General features: G+C 44.0%; 1 protein-coding gene across 3 annotated transcripts in view; it reads right to left on the bottom strand.

Annotated features, from left to right (window-relative positions):
- SRRM3 (serine/arginine repetitive matrix 3) overlaps nt 1–23,658 on the bottom strand; it is a 672,576-nt gene that overhangs the window by 15,493 nt on the left and 633,425 nt on the right. For all 3 annotated transcript variants that reach the window (XM_069614948.1, XM_069614950.1, XM_069614949.1), the window contains 2 exons: nt 14,441–14,656; nt 13,053–13,193 (listed from right to left, as the gene is read on the bottom strand). In XM_069614948.1, coding sequence (XP_069471049.1) covers nt 13,053–13,193; nt 14,441–14,656 — 357 coding nt within the window. The remainder of the gene's footprint in view (nt 1–13,052; nt 13,194–14,440; nt 14,657–23,658) is intronic.

Genomic DNA, 23,658 nt, shown 5'->3' with positions numbered 1-23,658 from the left:
ACCACAGCAAGTGGGTTAGATGCAGCCACAGTTTATGCCATAGTGTGGAGCCCCAGAGCAGGGGAATCATTTGCATGGGTGATTCTTTGGGCAGAGAGTACCTGCAGCGAGGAATAGGGTCTATAGGGTCTTTGGGCTGTGCTTCATATGCCATACCATGGGGCATTTTGTGCACACGTGTCCTTTCGGGGCAACAAGCTCAGACGCAGGTAATGCAAATGGCACAGCAACAAGGGTTTGTCACAGAACAGCCACAGTGGCAGTAGATGCAGCCTCTCTCAGCCCAGTTGATACAGGGACAGATGTCCCCGTAGCAGGGACCACCACAAGTGCAAGGGGGTCCAACGGATGGTGGAATGGCACCCCCAAATGTGACACAAACACCAGCACCACTAGCAGGAAAGAGTTGTTAGGATAGGACAGAATGTGGTACCCCACTACATCGGGGTCAGTGTTGATGAAGGAAATCCTTTCCCTTACCCACAGGGCAACCCGCAACAATAAGGGGGCCCGCAGAAAGCCTGAGTGTGTCAAGTCCTAGCCAGACACTCCAGGATTTTGCAGCATGAAATCGCAAATTTTGCGGCATGAAATGGCATATTTTGCGGCACAAACCTTTATTTATTGCGGCATTTTTGCAGGACATTTTGTATTAACAGGTGGGTGTAAGATTGCCACATTGCAGGAAATAGGCAGAGTGCAAGGCTACAAGAGAGCCAGGGTATCATTATTATGCATCTTTTGTATTAATTTAATAGGAAGAGTCCCAGATGTCTCTGGCTTGGCAGAACAGTGTTTGATTTGGCTACATTTCTGGTTTAATGTTCATGCCTATTTAATAGTATTAACTAAATTGATCATTATCAATTGTAATGCTGAAAATATTCCCCTTCTATGTTCTCCAATCCCCCAAACACCCACACACCTCTCTCACCAACACACCTCACCAACTCTCCATCACAACTTGCATTCCTTAACCTCTCACTCTGAATACTCACGTGCTATGTCACACTGTCAAGTCACAATGTGCACTGCCCAGCCACTGCCACACTCCAAATCATACTCTCAACTCATACCTTACACTCTACAATTCCTCCCGCAATATACAGTCCTTCATTCTTTTGTGCTGCTTTTGCATCTTGCATCCTTTCTCCCATTCTATCGCACTCTTCCCTCATCCTTTTTCCCAATCTGCAGCTCACTGCCTCTTTCTGGCCAACCGCTTCCTCTCTGCTTTCTCGCTCACTGACCACACGCTCCCTCTACTTTCTGTACATCTGCTCGCTCTCAGATTTCTGGCCCACCACATCACTGCTTCCTCTGCTCTCTTGTGCAGCGCTTCCTCCTCTGACCCACTGCTCTCCCTCTGCTTTCTTGCCTATCACTTCACATCTCACCCATCCTTCTCCCTCTCTCAATAGTGTAACCATTTTTTTATTTTTTTTTAATGTAGATTTTGACCCAGTTCCTCAAATAATGGGGCATTTAAAAAAAGAACGGAGGATATGCTATTTTTAGACAACCCATTTTTGGAAATGAGCAAGTCACCTTATTCTCAAAAGTGACCGGCGCATTTCCACAGGCTTGAGCTGTAGCGCAAATTGTGCGCTGGCCAGCTGCTATTTTTAGACAACCCATTTTTGGAAATGAGCAGGTCACCTTATTCTCAAAAGTGACCGGCGCATTTCCACAGGCTTGAGCTGTAGCGCAAATTGTGCGCTGGCCAGCTGCCTTGAATGGTGTTCTGGATTGTTTGACCGAAGTGTAATTATTTGCGGCGGAATTGACCTTAGTCAATTTTGCTGCGATTTGATTTGCACTTCAGCCAAACAACCCAAAATGTACCTTTCACCACCACCCTGCCCCCTCCCCTACTTAAGTGCTTGGTCGCTGCTGCTTCCCCTGCAACCCTGCGGTGCCAGATCCGTCCCTCTAACGTGGGTCAGATCCGACTCCGCAGGGTACCTTTTTCGTTACTTTCTTTTTTTTCTGTCCCCGCCTCCAATTTTGAGGAAAAAGGGGAAAACACTTTTGCAACCACCCTAGACCAAAAATACTGAACATGGGGAGCGGGTGACACCCCCGCAACACATGTTCAGTATTTATAAAAATCGATCGAATAGTACTGGATGAAATTGGTCAAATTGTAACATTCAATAGATTTTTGTAATAAAAATGGGCAGTACTTTGAATAGAATCGCTCTCCCGACAGCTCCCAGCGCCTTTCACAGGGACAGGCACTCCCTGTGAAAGCCTGCCGCTGTAAAATGCGACCCAATAAATGCATTTTTATCCTGTTTGAGGAACAGAAATGCAAGCGACTCAGCAGTGGTTCATACCTTAAAAGAAATGCATGACAGGGTCAGGAAAGACCCTGTAATGCAGTGGCAACCCCACATCCCGTGCGCGTAGGGTTGCCTACAATTTCTGCACATTTAAAAGTGCATCTTGCTTGGTAATGAGGAATGTGCTTTTAAATTGACAGAAACGGCACTTTATTTGATGAAAGAGGTGAAAAAGGCCATCTGAATGGGCGCACATATAAAATGTGCCCATTCATGTGTCCCTTGTGGATTGGGCTGCACTTTTTGGGGTGCAAGTGATTTCATTTCTTGTGTAAAAAAAAAAAAAGTTGAGAACCTGGCACCCTGAGTATTATTTTTGAAAACAGTAGTTTTTGCAGATTACTTTTAAAAAAATGTAAACAAAAAAATCTTATTTTTTTTTTTTAAAGATGCTGTTTTTGCACAAAAACGGCCATTTTTGCAGCATTTTGCGCAAAACTGCCGTTTTCGCGGCATTTTGCGGGATCGCAAAATCGCTATAAGCTGGAGGGTCTGCCTAGCAGTAACTGACGGCCCCAAAGAGGAACCCGAGGTAGCAGTGTAAATAGGAGTGAATTCTCATTTCTCATAGATACAGGAGCAACCACATGTTGTATAAAGGAAGGGGGATTCCTGCTGTCGAACAAGGTGATGGATATTTAGGGCTTCTCTGGGTTAGTAGTGATGATTCCAGGGACAAAAGACTTCCCACTACCAATAGTGACGGAGCACATTGTAGCAGCACTACTATATTCCAAAGACACTTCATCAATATACTAGGGAGAGACTTACTCAGCCAGCTAAACACCACGATATCATTCACAGAGAAAGGGATGGTGTACACAACGCCAGGTATTGACTACACACGAGTGGCTGCACTCCCGTTAGTGGCACATGCTTAGAGCACACACCAAGGCCAGCCCATGTACCCGAGCATGTTTTTGTACATGGTCGAGATGCTACTGGGATGAGTCCCGGGAATACGAGGTAAGGTGTTGCAATTGGTATCAGAATTCTTGTTCAGACCACAATGCCAGAAGGATGACATAAAAGGTACCACAGTTGTACTACAGCTAGAGGAGGTAGTGATACGCAATGACATGGTGATCTTATGTAGGACAGACAATGACAACATGGAAAGGCGTACGGTGCTATGCCTCGACCCATCATTGACACTAAGAAAAACGGATAATCAGCTGTTCTCTGATCAGGAGGAAGAGGGAGAGGTGGTATTCCAGCTACAGATACCTTGCCCAGTAAAAGTAGTAGAAAAGCTGATGCAACTGGTGAAAAGGGGGAGAAAACACACAGACGAGAATCTCAAAAGGGTCCCAGAGAAATGATGGACTAAAGGGCTCCATGATGTAGGGTTACTGAAAGGAGTGGTGGCGGTGATGATAAAAATGAAATGAAATGGCACTGCTGTTCCAAGCAAAATAATACCCATTGTGCAGAGAAGCAGATGAGGGAATATACTCAACCCTACATGCACTATAGCTGCAGGTCATCATACAGATATCCTCATCAGCATTCAACACAGCTATGCACCAGATACAGAAATTAAAGGTTGGGACGTGGAGATTTATACAGTATTTACGCCCTCTAAACAATGTTGTTGAGGCAGAATTTCCCTTGGTTACAAACCCCGCTACAATACTGTGCAACATCCCACCAAAGGCAAAGTACTTCACAGTCATTAACTTGAAGAATGCCTTCTTCTCCATTCTATTGCACCCAGACTCAAGATACCTGACAGCGTTCACGTATTGATAGACTTGATTCAAACACACTAGGCTGCCCCAGGGGTACTGTGAGTCACCTAACATTTTCAACAGAGTGATCCAAATGGACCTGAGCAATTTACAAATGTCAAGCACAGTGGTCCAGTATGTTGACAATTTGTTGATATGCAGTGAGACCAAAGAAGAGAGTAGGGCAGAGGAGGTTGTGTACCTTGGACGAATAACATCCATTGAAGGGCGCAGGATAACACAAGAGAGGGTAGAGGCAATTCACTTAACAGCATGCCTGCGCATAGTGAAGGAGATGCAGACATTCCTGGGGTTATGCAACTACTGCAGGGCATCGGTCTTTGACTACTCTATGTTCACAAAACCCTTATTGCAGGACCTCAAGGAAGCACAGAAGGGGTAGAGGGAATTAAAATGGACACCAGAAATGAAAGAAAGCATCACAGAACTAAAAGAAGCATTAGCCCATGCGGCTCTGTTGAGCACTCTTAACTATAAAGAGAAGTTTTGCTGTTCTCCCGCTCAGATGGCTCAGTGAGGACGGAGGTCCTCACGCAAAAGAAGCCACAGGGACACAATCCATTGGCTTACTACTGCGGTATTCTAGACGTAGTGATGCATGCACATTCCCCCCACGAACAAGCGCTCACAGCTGCAGCATTTGCAATAGAGAAGGCAGCAACAATCACCATGGGGTGTCCCGTAGTACTGTACGTGGAGCACTCATTATTTGCTATCTTGGAAAAATCAAAAAGCACATTAACAATACAGAGGGCATCACGGTATGAGGTAATACTGACAAACCTAGCCATTGAGGTGGTGAGGTGTCGTGTGGTAAACCCGGCAACATTCATATCAGAACCTGCAGAAGAAGGGGACTTCATACATGACTGTGCAGCACATATGGACAGAATGGAAGGGAACATACAGATCAAAGAAGAAGAAATAGAAGAGCCAGACATGGTTTATATTGACGGGTCATCAAGTATAGACCCCAATACTGGAAGGTGACATAGTAGAGCAGTGATGGTGTGCTACAAGAATGGGAACTATGTAATAGCATCCCAGCAGCGATTACCATCGCATTATTCAGCAAAGGCAGCAGAGTTGGGGCAATGATCAGTGCATTAAACATGATGGAAGGGCATGCAGCTAACCTATTTTCAGATTCAGCCTATGTAAAATCCACAAAACATACAGGATTATCACAGTGGGGGAGAAGGGGGTTCAGGGGAATCAATGGGTCTCTGGTACAACATGCAGAACTGCTCGGGCAATTCACTGAAGTCCTGAAACTGCCAGTGGCCACCCATACAGAGGAGCAGGACCAAATATCTTTAGCGAATGCAATTGGCTGACAGAGCAGCTAGAGAAGCGGCCTACTTAGCTGAGGGAAGCATGCGACTGTAACCAGGAGTGAAAGGAAAAATGCAGATAATGGTGGCAGAATGAAGGAAGTGTCATGAGGAAGAAAGGGGGGTAGAGTTTCAACACAATACAGATTGTACAGATTATAGAGCTGGAAGGAGAGACCCTGAAGGAGCAAAAGGATTTATGGATACAAATAGGTTGTTCCCTTTCACTTATTGATTTGATCTGGAGGCAGAATATCACAACGATGCCTGAGATGCACAAAGAAATCCTAAATGTAGCACTAAAATAGCTGCACTTTCCTGCCCATGTATCCAAAGAGCATATAGCAACAGAGATAAATTGATGGTGGCATGTACCAAATTTACATGAGCGAGTGGCAGAGTTCATGGGAAATTGTGCGATGTGTCAACAATTCTTGTCTGGTCATACTTTGAGAACTATGAAGGGAACATTACCACGACCGTAAGGGCCCTTCCAGCACTTGCATATTGACTATGTTGATATGCAAGATAGATGTGCCAACTTGTTGTCTGTCTGTTTTCATGTTGGCTTGAGGTGGGGTCTTGTGCTAAAAATGACGCTAAGTCAGCTGCAAAGTTTCTAGTAAGGGAGGTGTTTTCAATGTGGGGGCTCTGTGATGAAATAAGGTCGGACAAAGGCCAACATTGTGCCAATGACCTTTTTAAGGAAATAACACAAATCTTGGGAATAAAACACATGCTATGCACAGTGTACCAGCTGCAGGCAAACGGGATTTTGAGAGACTAAATTACTTTCTTAAAGGACGCTTAGCAAAGCTATCCTCCTCATTGTGCCAAAACTGGCTTTATTGCCTCCTATTGGTGCTTTTTGCTCTTCGCAAACTCACTGAGTGCGGATCACCACTTGACTCTGCATGAAATTGTAACTAGTAGGAGGATGCATGCGCGTGTCCTGCCTGCGCATTCAATTTTGGATGCTAATACCATGGCAGAAGTTCTAGGAGAAAAGATGAAAAAGTACTTCACTGAAATTACTGATGTCCTCAAATACATTTTCCACCTCGTCCAATGTTCAACATGTCGGCTGACCAACATTGAAGAACAGGCAAGTGCCCACAGTGAGTAGGAGGAATTTTCACAAGCACTGTGCCTCTATCCAGGTGATAAAATGTTTGTCAGTAACATCATATGGAAGTGGCAAGCACCTAGGTTTACTGGCCCCTACGAAGTTGTATATGCGACGCCCACAGCAGTGAAAGTTAAAGAAAGGAGGGCATGGACTCATATCACCGACGTCCACCAGGTCAACAGCAGCACATCAGAAGGGGAAGAGAAAAACGCCACTTGATGGGGGGTACTACACAATAATCATTACATTTATTTTCAGCTATCAGACTTTATAGAAAGCCCACAAATGAAGAAGCTAATGGGCGAACGTTTAATGGTGACAATAGGAAGAAAACTGAGCTTGATATGAAAATAATAGGGGTAGGATTGTTTTGTTTCTTTGTCTTCTGTCTTCTTTCTTTTCTCTGATTTTTACTGCATAGAGGTAATGGAGGTGCATCAGTAAGAGAGACACGCTCCAAAATAATCAAATCTGGTGTTGAAAAGTTCTATGATCCCATCAGTGAGGGAGAAGACAGCATCTGAAAATGCGTGGTACCACGAGATGAAAAGGGTGGAGCGAAGGAGCACCAACGGCAGTTGCTATGTGCACTTGCTAATCCTGCACATTGCAGGGACACCAAAAAATGATTGCCACAAGAAGTAGCAGCCGAGGAGGGGGGATGCCTGATGCATTTGTCTCTATACAAAACTAGAGGGCTGTTTCAGGGGCACACAGTGGAAGTGCAATGGATAGAAAAAGGGAAGGTGGTGTATTCAGATAATTATATACAGCTTGAAAGCACGGCCCGGTAAGATGCCACAAAGCATGTTATACTGGAATACAATACCGAAGGGGCGCAGAGGGGGAAACAGTTGGCTACTACCCGCTGGAGAATATATTGCAATAACTCGATAGTGTACGATATACCGTGGTGCCACACTAAACCCCTGATGTGAATAGGGAGTTCTGTGTTTCACGACGGGAAATGGAAAAGAGGGATGGGGCAGTGCCACGCAGAAGGGCTGGTGGGTTATGAAGAAGGAGTGGTAAAGAAAATAAATAGTGAGTGCCGGGAAATATGGAATGTCAATATACATGCTTAGACATGGATATATGAAAAACACTGTCCAGTATACATAAACCCACTCACACAGTATTCTTTGTGTTTCAGAGCAACTGGGACGATCGCGCTGGGGGTGAACACGGGCTGTGTGAGGACGATGAGCCTCTCGGCATTGCAGAAAGGGACAACGTCAGTGATGGATTATTGATGGGCCTGCGGGTGCAGAGCCTACACCCAGCTGCCTCCTGATTGGGCAGGGATATGTGCACTTGTGACCCTCCACAGCCCTATATTGGCCGTGCCTCGGGAGGAACTGTTACCTTTCAATTAACTTTCTACACTAAGGGAAAAGAATAAAGCAAAAAGAGCTGAAGGAGGTGAGAGACGAGCCAAAGCAAATGGCAAGGACAAAACAGAGCAGCAACTACATATCTGGATGTAATCTCACAGCATTTAAACATTTTCAGCAAAGCATCCGTTTTCTTTACATCCCTCCCGCTTTCCGGAGTACAAGCAGATAACACGGTACAAGGTGCTCCAGAAGGCAAACGCGACCGAAAAAGGACTGAACACAGTGCGAGAAGAGCCCCATGCCCTATGCTTGATGGCCTTGCAAAACAGATTCAATCTTGACTTAATGATTGCAATGGATGGCTGGGTCTGCCACAAGATAGGAAGCAGCTGCTGCACAGCAATACTCGCCAACAGTGCCACCAATGGAACACTTACGGAAGCTGTTGAGAAGATACATACCCTACATGGAAAAACTGTCAAAGAAACAAATAATACCGTGCCAGACAATTGGCTTGATTCACTATTTGCCTGGGTGCCAGAGTGGCTAGCGGCTATGTTCAAAATAATTGTCCTAGCACTTGTCGTAATGCTTGTTGCCTTCTGTGTCGGTCAGTGGATCACAAAGCGGTTCGTTTGACGCAAGAGGAAAGCACAGTATACAATGTCTGCTAATAAAATTGATGAGGATGTATAGAACTAGAGGGGGCAGCCTCCCTGGGTGAATGAGGGAGAGGCTGGAGTGCATGTGGTGCTTGCAGCACCCCCACCAAAATGTAGAAGACTATGATGCTTTTTGGGTAGCATGATCCCCAGGTGGACGGGATTGTCTAATAATTGGGGACTGGAAGGTTATGAAGATGAAGGAGGGGACATAACAAGGGTAGCACAGCTATGGATGCCTAAGGGACGATGTAGGGAGATCATGGGAAAGAGGGTATTGATCAAAAGATCGTTCGATGGGGGGGAATGTAATGAAGGTGCTGATTCAGTTCCAGACAGAGGGGCACACCTATCAATTGAGGGAAAAATGCAGGAGCGTCTGGGACACCGCCTACGGGGGGAAATAAGGGAACTCTGGGTGCTATAGTCAGCCTTTGGATCAGGCCTGGAAGGGAACAAGGGGAGGGGGACACCATGTTTATGACACTACATCGACACAAGGAACTTGTAAGCATAAGTACGAGAAAGGTGAAACCACAAGTGAGCGTGCTCTATGGGTTGCCATAGGTTGAGCCTCAACCTGAAGGCCTGCTTCAAACACATGACCCGTGCACAACGATTAAGGGAGGGGGAAGCCAGACTCAGGCCGCTTGTCTCCGGCGGACTGTAGTCGCTGAGGCAGCAGTGGGTGATGTAATAAAGGTTGGCGAGCTGGTCCCATGGCTGCTCGTGGGATCTGAGGAAGTCGACCTGATCCAATCCAGAGAAGCACTCATATGATACCAAGGCAGTCTTAAATTGTCCTTTGGCCAGTGGATATGGGAATGGGGAGGTGAAATGGAGGCACGTTTCATGAAGAACCAATCAGACAGTGAGTTCTGGTGTCTTTGGAAAGTAACCAGTTCTCACCATGTCCACTACAGTGTTTGCGTAGGTCGCTATCTTGCAGGTGCCGTGTGAATGTCTCCCTTCTGTGAGAAACCTCGTTGTCTCACCCGCTAGTCCCCGGGGATCTGTCATCCAGTTTGACAGGAAACGGCCATCGCTATTGGATCCAGTTCCTGGGGGTGGACCAGTACGGGAGGATCACCTGGATAGAGGGTTCTTCTGGGAGTGGAAGTGGGACACTGAAGGGTGAGACGCGGTATCCCCTTCCCCGTAACACCTTTTCCCCATCCTACCAGGTCTGGACATGCCCCATTGATTTTGAGAGATCCTCAATATTCACAGAATATCAAGAGGAATTAATAAATTTGATTTATAGCTTTGCAAGCAAACATTAATGCTGAAGGCTTTCTGGGCATTGAGGAACTCGCTGGGTCCCACCTCCCAACTACAAACCAAGAACCTAGGATTGTACAGAAAGGCCTTTATTTAAGCAGTCGCCAGGCATCCTTAAGAAATACCATCCCTAACCTGGCTTTCTGGGCAACGAATACTTCCAACGTTCTGGAAATCTTTCTGGACACCCCCTGCATCACCATGGTGGCTGCGGAAGCCCATCAACATATAACTGCCATCCCTAACTTCAGGGATATGAGCCTTATCACATGAAGTCGAGGTACTCACGTCACTTGGGTCCTTCTGGTAGTTGGTGCTCTGACAAAGAAGAACCTTAACTGACTCTCTTCCTGCCTACCTCATCTCAGAGCTTTCTGGTAGTTGGTCCTCTGACAAAGAAGAACTTTAACTGACTCTCTTCCTGCCTACCTCATCTGTGAGCTTTCTGGTAGGATGGGGAAAAGGTGTTACGGGGAAGGGGATACCGTGTCTCACCCTTCAGTGTCCCGCTCCCAGAAGAAGCCTCTACCAGGTAGGATGGGGAAAAGGTGGGGGAAGGGGATACCGTGTCTCACCCTTCAGTGTCCCACTTCCACTCCCAGAAGAACTCTCTATCCAGGTGATGTATATAGCAACGCCAATGAGTTCAGCACAGCCGGTGAGTCGCAGATTTGTAGCAGACAGACTGTGTTACACTCAAGGTTGCAAGCAGCAACATTGTATGCAGAAAGATAACTTGTATGCGATTGAACTTTATGAAAGCGAAATAGATACCAGATACAGAGTGGTCCGGCGCCACATGGGTGTTCACTTGAAGGTCTCTGTTTGGGATCCAACTGAGCATGTGAGAATGATTGAACTGTGAAATCGAAGTGGTCCTGCAGCAGGTCAAGTTAAATCCTACGCACATTCAAAAGTCTTTGATTGCCTATGAACTGAAATTGGTCTGAGGCCGGCTGAGGGAGACTCATTCTATAAAAGGGATCTGAGCTCAGAAGGGGGGGATCCGGGGTGATCCATGAGTCACCAGAGACAATGTTGCTGTGATAAGTGTGAACCTGACTAAGGGATGCCTGTGAACTAAAATTGGTCTGGGCCTGGCTGAGGAAGGCTAATTGTATAAAAAAAGATCTGTGGTGGATCCAGGGTGAAGAGTGAATCGCCCAACTTGAATATTTGGAAAATAACTTTTTTCGATGTTTCTGGTATATCAGACCCTCTGAATCAAGAGACTTTGAACGTAAGAAACCTGGCCACAGAAGGCCCTGATGTTGGTAAAAGGAACTGGGACCTTGTGCCGAAGAAGCCCAATAGTGTGCTGTGCTCGAGTGACCCACCTTGTCCCGTGCTAAAAACATGGAGAAGGGAGGCCCGCGGCCTGAACATCCTGACTTATCATTTGATGAACACTTCTTTCTTTTTCATGAACATTACCCCCACACTATTTATAGCATAGCAGTAAGGATTGGCAATATTTTTTTTTGTATAGGCCCTTTTTTTATTTGATGAGACTCTGCTAGGACTGTATTGTAATTAGATGGTCGTAGCTTGCCCCGATCTTAGATTTAGGTTTAGATAGGCGTTTTTCACACCCTTGATAAAGTTCAATAAACACCCTTTAACTGTGATCACTTGTGTCTGTCTTACTTTGATACCATGCCTTCCTTACACTTCCCACAAGTTCAGGGTGTCTCATGTTCGTTCCACTTTGGTGCTGACCAATGGCAGATGAATAAAGGGTCGGAGGTCAGCACAAATATGTTATTACTAATTGCAAACTGTTTGCAGGTGGAGCAGGAAGCAATGTGGCGCCACATGGGGAGGAGATGTGCAGGGAGAGGGCATATCTGTTTGCTCCAATCATGTTTGACTAGCATATGTGTAGTTATAGGGGAATGATGCATTTTAACCAGTAAGCTATGTGGGAACCGCAAAATGATTAAGTTTGAAGCACAAATGTTTCTAACTCCATGCACATTGTATTAGCAGTATAAACATGATGTTCGCTGTGTGCTGGTTTGTCAGCTCTCATGAACCAGTTCTGTTCCATTGTTCTGTTTGATGTGTGCTCACCCAGCTGTAATAAACGGCATTATTTCTTGCCTGCTGTGCGCTCCTTTTTGGAGTACTTATTACGAGCCTTGGATGACCTCTGATACATCTGCATGATGTTTTACCTACTACACACCATGTCCTACCATCAAAATAAAAGAGGAACTGGATGGAAAGGAGGTGGGCATACCAGCAGCTGGTGAAGAATGAGCTTCTCCCCTGCTGCAAATGGATTTTGGGTTTATGACTGAAGTGGTTTTACTGTGGTCTTCACAATACCCTGTTACAGTGCCCGCCAGACCGGACTATACAAATGAGATGGATAAATCCCCATGCTGACGATGGGCATATGAATCACTTTCTAGAGAATTACTAAAGTAAGAACTGAACCAAGAGGCACCCATTGCTTCTGGAATGTTCTACTCAAACAATAGAACAGTTCACTGACAGATGGGAAATAGGAACAGGAGTAGCAAAGGGCATTTTACAACACCCAAGACTCTTATGCTGCATTAAAATTTCCATCTGGGCCTTTGTGTTGCATGGTCTGTCTGGACATGCCCCATTGATTTTGAGAGATCCTCAATATTCACAGAATATCAAGAGGAATTAATAAATCTGATTTGTAGCTTTGCAAGCAAACATTAATGCTGAAGGCTGTCTGGGCATTGAGGAACTCACCGGGTCCCACCTCCCCACTACAAACCAAGAACCTAGGATTGTACAGAAAGGCCTTTCTTTAAGCAGTCGCCAGGCATCCTTAAGAATTAACATCCCTAATCTGGCTTTCTGGGCAATGAATACTTCCAACGTTCTGGAAATCTTTCTGGACACCCCCCGCATCACCATGGTGGCTGCCGAAGCCCATCAACATATAACTGCCATCCCTAACTTCAGGGATATAAGCCTTATCACATGAAGTCGAGGTATTCACGTCAGTTGGGTCCTTCTGGTAGTTGGTCCTCTGACAAAGAAGAACTTTAACTGACTCTCTTCCTGCCTACCTCATCGCTGAGCTTTCTGGTAGTTGGTCATCTGACAAAGAATAACTTTAACTGACTCTCTTCCTGCCTACCTCATCTCTGAGCTTTCTGGTAGTTGGTCCTCTGACAAAGAAGAACTTTAACTGACTCTTCCTGCCAACCTCATCTCCGAGCTTACCTTGTTATTCTCCTGGCCTCCATAAAGCTCGGAGAGTCGCGCCTCCTTTTGCGGATGGGAGAATAACTTCTGGAGCGCCTCCTGGGCCGCGATGCCTCTGTGCTATCCGTGTGTCGGGTACGGGCTTCATTCTCCTTCTCTCTGAATCAGAAACATAAAATGTATGAATATTCTGTTACACATCTTGTCTCATACTGCCCGTACATACATTTTCAATGAAAAGATGAATTCCGTAAAAACCGAGGCATAAGTGAAGGATATTCTTGTGATGGCGCTTTAAGTCCTACATAAAGTAGGGATAGAGCGAAACACATGGCAACTGGCACCCATTTATGGAATGTAATTGTAATTGAATGACTCAACTATAATACATTTCCAACAGATGAAATTAAAAGAAGCAGTGCTGACTGCTAAAATGTTATGAATTAAACACTGATCATTGACACTGATTTCTCTACGTTATTAAACGAAATATGGATAGTGGAAACAATTTGGAGTAAAACAGCATACTGTAGGACTACATAATCAATATTGTGGTATTCTGTTATTTTATAATCTATGTCTCGTGTTTTTTTATCTGTTGAAGATGCTGTGTAGATGCCTTGTATAAGCAAAAGTGATGGTGTGGAAATACCTACAGAAGTGACAGTGTGTGCTGGCATGCAGTGATGATGTGGTAACGCAGAAGTAGGGCCTGATTCTGAGCTCATGATAAAAAGAGTGTGGAAAGTCGGCATTGCCCCCCTCCGGTTTCCATCATCACCATTCTGAAGTGGGTGGAACTATTGGAGGGGATATGTCATATTTTCCAGCAGCAAAAGCTGATGAAATCTCCCGTTGTGGGGCAAACAGGTGCTCCAGTGGCATTGCGAGCATTTCTTTAAAGACTGCCACTTTTCTAATTTAAGAAAGTTTTCTTGAACTTTTCTTAAACTAGAAAAGTGGTGCTGCAGTCTAAGAAAGCTGTGTTTATGAACGAGAAAAGTGTGCAGTGGTGTTTAACGGCACCTGCGGGGTGTTGTATTGCAACTCCTTTTATTGATGTGCCAAACCAGTGCTGCTGGGAGGAGAATACCCTCCATTTGGCTGCACAGCATTCCTTTGTCAAGCCGTAAATCAGGCTCATGCAAAAGCAGAGGCTTTTGTGTCCTTGTAACACATTCTTTCTCTGTCAGAATATGGTACAGTTAAGAAATGTGTTGTTACAGCTCGGAACAACACATTTCTATTTTTACACAGACCTCTGAATCAGGTCCGTAGTTCGTGCCCCTGCACAAGACAGTGCAGTAGTAGGGTTTGTTTTTCAAGCTCTTACAAGTGGAATTTATAGATATGACCTTAGGTCACTTCACCATGAGTGTGCACATTTTGGGGTGCATGTTTCTTACCGGGTGATGTTCTTTTTCTGAGAAGGTGATCGGGACCGGCTCCTGACCGATCTTTTCTCCCTGGAGCGGGATCGGGAGAAACTGGAGCTCCAAGAGCTGCCCCTGTGGCCAGGGCTGCGAGACACACTCTTCTTCCTCTCTGTATTGTGCCGTGAGTGTTTCACTGCAGACTCCGAGCAGCTGTTGGGCCTACCTCGGTGATGCCGGCTTTTCACCCTAGATAAATTAGTTGGTCAAGTTATCAAATAGTCTTTGCATCACCATGAGTATGTTACAGTTTCATCTTTGCAGAGTGGAGCATTTTTGAGTAAATAAAAGACTGTTAGCACATGGAGATCGTATTGACCTCCTCTGAGCCAATCAGAATGTTCATAGTGCAGTCAATAACTACTGGCATTGACTGCATTTGGAACATTCTGTGTTCAAAAGCAAACGGAAACAACAATGCAATTTCCTGGCAAGTGTTTTTTTTCAACAAGGCACTTCCTCTCTCATAGGAATGTTTTTTTCTGCTGCACCCTATTTAAATGCAACACGGAGAACATTCTGCTGCACCCTATTAAATGCAACACGGAGAAAGCTAAAGCATGGGGAAATGTTTTCACTTTCTTATAGAGATAATGACCCCCAATTTACAGCCCTCGGCTACCTCTCTTGCAATAACTTAGTGGCAGGTCATTATCCCATGATAATGACCCCTCCATCTGTCTACATCAATGACGTCTGTTTTCTTTCCATGCTACCACGAAAAGGGATGTGTGCCACATAAGAAGCTTTGTCTTGCTAAAATGGGGGAGCTAGATCCGGCCTTGCTCATGTTGGAAGGTTGAGAAATGTTTTTTGTCCTGCTTTGTTTGTGTGTTGGAAAAACTGTTTAAAAAAAGTACGAACAACATTGTCTGTTACAGAACCAACAGGCACTTTACTTTATCATGGGTTGTGCTAAATGAAATCCAGACCATTTTCTCAAATCTGCCCATAATTCGTGCAGTTTGTGTAAATTATTCATTATTCCGCACATACACAGTCAAAATAGCCATAACACTCTGAATAATTCACACATACCAATTATTCTGGTTTTGCCAAATTCATTTTTTCCGCTCTAATCCTTTTTTCTGCTGAAGCAAGATATAAGGGGAAGTATACCATTTTTGCTTCGCCTGAAGATGTTTCACTAACCATGCTTAAAGTATCAGTGGAAATGCCACATTATATTTAAATAGATACTCTTCAGTTAGGACGTATTAAGTTACAGGTGTTATACACGTAGGAAGATGGAACAGTGCTTCTGAAATCCGCAAGCTAATTTATTTTTATTTTTCGGATAATGGAGCTAAATATATCTTCAAAATAATTATTTGTGCAATCAAATAAAGGAATCCTGCATTGAAGTATAATGACAAAGTGCCTCATTATGAGTTTGGCGGAAAATCCACCGAAATACAGCCAAACAGAGTTACTGTTACCGCCACTTGGTCCTGCTGATTTATCACGGGTTTGCAAGTAGTGGCAGGGCAGTGCCAGTCTGTCTCCATTTTCTTTAGTTCATAGGACTCCTTGGTGATTTCGGCAGAATTACCATCGGTGGTGACTTCGCCGGTGGTTATTCCCCCGATTTTGTGGTGTTTTGGAAGTAAGGTGGCGGATTTACCTCCAGCTTTTTACTGGAGGTTTATCCTCCACCTTACCACCAAACCTATAGTATGGCGGTGTGGTAATGCAGCGGTAAGGTCGTGAGTTTGTACTGCACCTCCATACTCTTAATGAGACCCAAAGTGATGTATTGAACTGTTTGGTACAACACAGACATTACAAAGAATAAATCAAATAAAAACACAATGTCCTCCTTTTCTGTTAGAATTTGAAATAAGGTTTCATGGTGGGAATTGTAACGTAACTTCTTCCTTAAATTTTTTTTTTATTATTTGCAAAGGACGAATCCTAAATATTGTTATCTATTACATCTAAAGAATAACTCCCCTCCCCACAAAGGACTTTAAGTTTACAAGAGGTGATCCCAAGAAATTCATTATATAGGATTAAGGGAGACCATTCGGATGATTGAAAAGAAGGAAACACATTTTTCAACATAAGTGTCTGATTTAGTTTCTGAACACTGATAAAAAGGCCCATAGAGCAAGGCAGAAAAAAATATTTTATGAACAAATTGGTATGGTCTAATGCAACTCTTTTATGCAACTCTTTTGACAAAAAAGAATGTAGAAATATTGCTTCTAACTATACAATCTGAAACATTTTGATTCAGATGAATGACAAAGTAATTTCCCTCGCACTTGTGCGATCTGAATGACAACTCACCTGGCCTAGTAGGATCGTTGTCTGTCCTCACTTTATTCCCCTCCCTTGCCTCGTCGCGCCTTGAAACACTTGTGTATAGGCGCGTTATAAATGCCATATCATATCCTATCATATCACATGGCCATCTCTTTGGGTAATATCCAATATTAAATTGGTTGGATAAGGTATTTTCATGTATTAAAATGGTGACTTAACATATCCGAAACGTGATAGCAGCCAGACAGAATGTAAACTACTTTGATGCCTAGCAAAATACGAAAACATATTTTGAGCATGTACTAGCAGATCACCAACCATGGCAGAAAAATCATACTTCACAACATCAAGAGGAAGTAAAGGCATAACTCGAAACATGTGGCTCCACTCCAAAGTTACATGTGGTCTCAGAGATATTCCTTCTGAAAAAAGCCAAGATATGGAAAAGGTAAATAGATTGTTTTCATGTGTAAATGCTTTTTTCTTATGGGTTTGCAAATAGAGATGAGATTTGGTTGTATAATAGTCACCATTTACACCCTTCTTTTCATACCTAAATGAAGTAATTTCTGGCACATTCCTTTTCATCACCATTATCAATACAGTTTCAACTGGTATTTGAAACCTATATTGTATATCTTGATATGCAGCTCTTCGTTCATTACTGTCCATGAACCCCTGATTAGTTCATGAGCAAACGATTAGAACATGTATACACAAATAAAGAGTCAAATCTAATATGATTATTGGTATCTGGTCTGATTGACTTCCAGTGCTTGGTTTGCACATTAGACTAATTTTGAAGAGGGGGTGCAAAGTCAGGCTTTATAGCGCTGGATCACCTTTCTGGGTTATTCTTCAAAGATCTGTGCTATCTCGAGAACTGGGGCGAAGAAAGGAATGTAATTCCGAGTTCACAAGGTGAGCTCTGTAAGTATGTGAGAACAGTGGATATACCATAAAGGGGTTCACCATGGGGACTATAAGCATTGACAGATTGCAGTGACAGTAGCAGAGACTGGATTTGGTTCCGGGTGGTGGGGCGGAAAGCTCTTTGGGTGGCTAGGTGGCCATGGGATGTACAGGGTCAGTACCATTTTACTATTTTATGTGGGTGTACACTTGGTTCTGAATGCTGATCATTATCAGTGTTTAGCTATAGAAGATCCCCATTGTATGTGTCATAGACTTTAAAGTAGCCTTTGGTTTTGTCAATCGTCCTCAGCTTTTGGAACCTCGTCAGAAGTTATGGATGTATTCTAACTTGACTTGTTGCGATTCTTAGGAAATATGGTGGAATCAGAAATGTCCCAAGAGGGGAATACAATGGCTGTTTTTTTAAAATCAGTAAAGCGGTCAGGCAGGGATGTGTTCTTGCCCCAACATTGTTGAATCTCTTTAACAATGTTTGAGCTTGGTGGGAGTAAAAGCTGATGTCGTTTGATGGGTAGAGCCAAGATCCTGATGTTGTTGTTTGTGAACAATGATGTAATAATAAATGTGCTCAGAACAGCTCATGGCATTGGTCCAGGGTTTTGAGAAATACTGATTAAGGAAAAGCCGTCCCTTAACATACCTAAGACCAACAGCATGGCTTGGAATCATATACCACTTTATGGAATTTGCGTATTGGGAGGGGGAAGTCTAGAGTCGATAAAATGGTTTGACTCTGGTGGGGGTGGGGGTAGTTTGTCTGGTGGTCCATAGGGCCACAGGTGGATAAGAGAATATTTTTGAAGCAGGCGTCTGGGGCTATTCACCTAATGTACTGCATAGTAATTTTGGGTTCCTAACAGTAACCACCCTTTTGGTGGCCTACAGAGTGAAGGCTGTGGCCAGCTCTTTGTATGAGAGTGAAATATGCAGTTACCTGAGAATATGTTTTGAAAAATCTTATGCGGCCCTCCTTACGTGTCCCATATATTCTAAGATATGAGAAACTGGGAGTTTAACCCATCATCCCCCCAATTATTTTTAAGCCTCTATTTTACTGGACACAAACACATGCAGCTAAAGAGCAGACATTTTCTTAATCCCATCTTGAAGAGGTTTCAGTCCTTGAACGGGTGGGGAATGAACCTTGGTTTAGGCCTGGATGGAATTTGATGGTTTGCTAAGGGTTTAAGGATATGGGGGCAAGGCCCAGGTAAATCAACTGGGGTGGATTTCCACAGAATCAGTGGGGCATTCTGGGAATTTCAAGAGTGTGCCATATTAACTAAAGCCCTGCTGTCAACTAGACACGATCTGTATTTCCCCTAAAGGAGTAAGAAGTTGGGTACCATACCTGGGCCAAATGCTGGATCCCAATATGAAATCACTGTTCATGACATATTGCATTGATATCCTCACTCTTAAGTAAATAGTAGGGAGATAGTTAGAACTTGATACCTGGGACTGCACTTGCACCCAAGACAAAAGGTTTAGTGAAAACACCAATTAATTTATTTCTCTGTCGCTTCTGCAACAAATTTCGAAGCCTCTTCCGATAAAACCTCAGATTCAGTGCATTTGCTAAGCTCTGTATTGGACTAAAGACACAATCTTTCCCTATTTACACCTTTTGGTGTTGCCTTCTTTTTGGTCAGAGCATTGACACTTAGATCAAAGATGGATCATTTTCCCCGAAGACCCGTCTAAGTTGGCTGTTATACGCCGACAATCTCGTTCTTATGGACCTCACACCTGTTGGCCTACAGAGGAAACTGAATGCGGTTGCCCAATATGTTGCATCTAACCACTTGGTGATAAACACAAAAAAAGTGAAATTTTGGTGTTAAAGAATCTTAACAGCGGAAGACAAAACAAGTTGAGACAACCAAGATGGCACTTGGGTCGAGACGCCATTCAGATAACTCCGAACGTAAAATATCTCGGAATGCTAATAAATTCATCAATCAACGATGGACCATGGATTATTGAAAATAAAAGGAAATGCAAACAACTGGCCAGTCAAGCAGTCATCATACAGAAAAAATTTGGGAAATTTTCACTAAAACCAGTCCTAGCTTTTTACCATCAAAAGGTAATCCCAGTGTTATTATATGGTGCTGAAAACGCCTTGGGTTGCAGTCATGATACATGGTCATCGCTGGAGCACTGTTTTTGGTCTAAAGTTTTGTCTTTGCCAAGGGGAATTCTGACATCTTGTGTGAGGTATGAACTCTCGCTTATCTCGCTACATGCTAGGGTATGCTGGGCCCTAGTAAGTTTGTTTCGGAAATCTCGTCAGCGTGAGCACATACCACAATTTGACATCTTTCATGACCCATCGCCAGCTAATAATAGCATGGTGTCATTATGGTCTAAAAGATGCGAAGAGATCTTGAGTGATCACGGAATCAGCCTAGATATGCTGCATAATGACCGGAATGCTGCCAAATTGAAAATCTGGCGCGCGGACTGGGAGCAAACTTGCTCACAACGTGCCACAGCCTCCATGATGAAGGACGCCCCGCTTGAAACAAGGCCATTTAACGTGCTACAACGCTATATCGAGATGTTTCCAGACTCACAGGCTCGAGGAGTGTTCATGATGCTGCGTCTGAACGCATTTAAAACTAACGAGCCGTTGGCGTCATGGAGAACAAACAAAGTCTCAACCTTAATGTGTAGACTATGCGCTAAAGATAAGGAAACCCTGAAGCATTTGGTGCTATTCTGCACGGTACTTCGCTCAGAAAGGACAATTTACCTGGGGACTTGGGGCCTAAATTACCCCTCCCGTTGTGCCGACGACTGGTGGGCCTATATGTTTCAAGGATGGGACATGAAACTGATATTACCACTAACTCGATTTCTAATGTTAATTGAAAAACGCCTGAACATATTGTCGGCTGATGAGTAACGACGACAGTGCATTGCCTACTCGTTTGATAACTGGGAGGGGTATCTCTAAGGGACTCCTAAAAGATGACGTATTCTGATTATGTGTTGTGTTTTGTGTTTTGCTTGTAAGAAACCGATAACATTTAAATAAAATAAAAGAAAATAGGGGAATATGTCTAAAAATAAGTGATTTCTATACTTTGCTCCGCTTTGGTTGATGGTACTTGGAGTGCTATTGAGCAAATGTCTGAACTAACAAGTACTATGTTCGCTGATGTATTGTGAGTTAAAGGTGTTCGCTACAATCTTACTCGTTCAGGTAAGCCGTTTTACTTTTATTAGTTTGGTTTATGGCTTTGTTAATATTTCTTTGTTAATAAAAAACGACAACATGTTTATGTTAATAAATAAATGAACATTGTATTTTTATGTACAGTACAGGCAATAACTTGTTATGCAATAAACTGGTAAATAACAAACACTGGTACCATTTTGTATGATTAGGTCTCTTCTTAGTGTATTGTGTCTGTTTGTTGCTATATGCAATATAGATGTGACTACTCCAGCCCTGCCATTGTTTGTTCCTTACAAGAATTACTCATTCCTAGCACTTCTAGACTTCTAGACAGACGTTGCCCCATTACTATCATCCTCGCTATTACAGGGTTTGAAATTGAGATTTGATAAGTAGGAGCTAAAACCAGCGCCTCGGTATCGGGCTACATCCAGTAATGCAGTCCTTCCAGCCTTCAAACTAGATATTTGACCGACTCTTTTCAAGCCCAACCAATCTCCAGATCAGGCTCCGTCATAGCCCAATTTGTATTTTTAGAGACTCAGGCATCTGTATGCTGGTAGTGGACATATAAGAATGCTGGAAAATCTCTATCCCATTCCCTGATTGGAAAATCTCTCATTGGTGCCAACAAAGGGATAGGACTGTAGGAGTCATTATCTAACAGTACAGTACACTTATTCCTTTAGATCTCAATGTGTAATGGGGTCATTTTAAATAGTCTATTCACCACTCTCACCCCATCCCTGTTTCTCTGCTTGGCCTTCAAAGCCATTGATGGCTGCCATTATTTCAGCTGGTCCATCTCTCTCCACATCCAAAACTCCTCTTTCTTCACTTTTACACTACCTTTGCCTTGCGACCCCCAATAGTCACTCATTGCTAACTCCCACTTCAAGTGCTTCCCTCTCACATCTGTCCTGTGCTTGCCTATTCTCCTGCTGTACTTAAGTCACACACATACCCCCAAAGCTTAAAATAACTCTTAGGAACATGTACCTTCTACTAAGCTTGGAAGGTACATACAGTGGTAACCATGTGATATGGTTAATCATCATTAGCACCTAGGGCAGTGGTGCCAGCCAATCAAGAGACTATGATCATGGATTGCACCACGGTTCCTTTCCAGCCTCCAGTGCAACTCCCGCCATGCTGCCATTCTTTTTCATTCTCCGTGGCCATCCTGCTTCACTCCCTCTCTGCCCCCTCTTACCTGCATGGCTCTCCTCTCTCTCCCTCACCTCCCTCCCCCCTGGACACCTACCAGCAATTCCACTACCTCAGTCTCTTGCCACCCTTTGCAGCCTCCATAAAAATAGAAAAGTGACTGGCACCGTTTTCTATGTTGGCTGGAGGCCATTCTTTTTTAGAGGGACTCGGGCTTGCACGGTCGTTGCACACCCGATTCCCTTAAATAAAGTTTTAAAAAAACTATTAGAACCCAGAGGGAGCCCTGGGGTGATAATGGCGATAAGCACCAGGATGGGTAGTGGGCATGGCTGATAATGACCCTAAGCCTTCACTTCAATCAGGCCCCACATGTCTCAGTGGACGGTTACCGGCCAAGCTCACCCCCAGCCCAGTTCCTAACGCGACATAAATATCAGTGTGAACTTGTTTAATGTATAGACTTTTTAAATAGTGCTTCCTGACAGATTACTCTCTCTCTTCTAAGCACTATTATGTTATTACCCAGTTTAAAGTTTCTAAATGTATACCACCTTGAACAAGATGAAATGCGAGTGGAAGGGCCCCTTTTCTATCTGCAGCAGCCTAGCACACTGTAGAGAGGCTAGACGGATGGGTGTACCTAGCACTGTAGGGATCCGGATGAGAGCAGGGGGGGCTAGTGCTCAGCCTCAATGGGACTGAACATAACTGTTTCTTTATGGACCTCAGGCCAACATTCCACATGGTGTACGCATCATGAATGTTTCAGAAACTCCAGCCATCGGGTAATCATAGCCACCTCAGTTTGTCAATCAGTAATGGTTTTTGCCAAGCATGCATGCTTGCACCACTCCTTTCCAACCTGTTTATGCTTGATTCCCCAAAAAATGTCCAAGGTGCTTTCCTTTTCGCCGATTCTACGAGGACCCAAGCACATTTGTGTTACAGCATAAAGTGTAGGTGCTTGAAGACTTTGGTCAACATACTAGGGTCCTGGCGTTTTTTTGGAGTTGCCAAATCTCATTTCACTAATTTTAAAAGGCAGCTTAATGAAGAGTTAAGAGCCCACACTAGAGTTATATATTCTGTGGTAGGTGACTGCTGCTCAAGTTAGTGGCCCCACCGGAAGTGGAGGGCCTCTAATGAGGGTGAAGGTCACATTGCACACAATAGCACACAATTGTAAGGGTTCCAACTGCTGTGTAATGGGAAGAAAGGGCAGACTCACCCAGAGCTTCTGTGTTACAGCTTGCCGTTGTCTCTGAACCAGTGCCCAATGTTTACACATCACAAAGGGAAGCTTGCAATGCAGGCTTTACAGGCGGTTATAGCCTCCATTCCAAGCGTACTGAATGGCCACAGAGCTGGAGGCTGTGAGAAGAACACAGTAGAAGTATAGAATATGGGATTCTGCTACGATTAGTGCCTGTATTCTAAACTTGTACTATTTAAGGCGAAGAATACATGCTCTAATTACGTTTTTTAGACTTGGTCTGATGGCTATACTAGGTATTATGGTCCCTGAAGGCCACGTTCAAGGCCCATGTGCAGTGAGGGCCTTAACAAGGTTACCGACCTTCACTCCTGTGTTTGGGAGATTTTCCTCAAGTCTTGAGATTGAGATCTTTTG

The sequence above is a fragment of the Ambystoma mexicanum genome, chromosome 9 (assembly GCF_040938575.1).
Source record: "Ambystoma mexicanum isolate Mex_15411 chromosome 9, UKY_AmexF1_1, whole genome shotgun sequence".
Taxonomy (NCBI): Eukaryota; Metazoa; Chordata; class Amphibia; order Caudata; family Ambystomatidae; genus Ambystoma; species Ambystoma mexicanum.
Note: the sequence above shows the minus strand (reverse complement) of the source record. Positions and strands in the feature narration are given on the sequence as shown.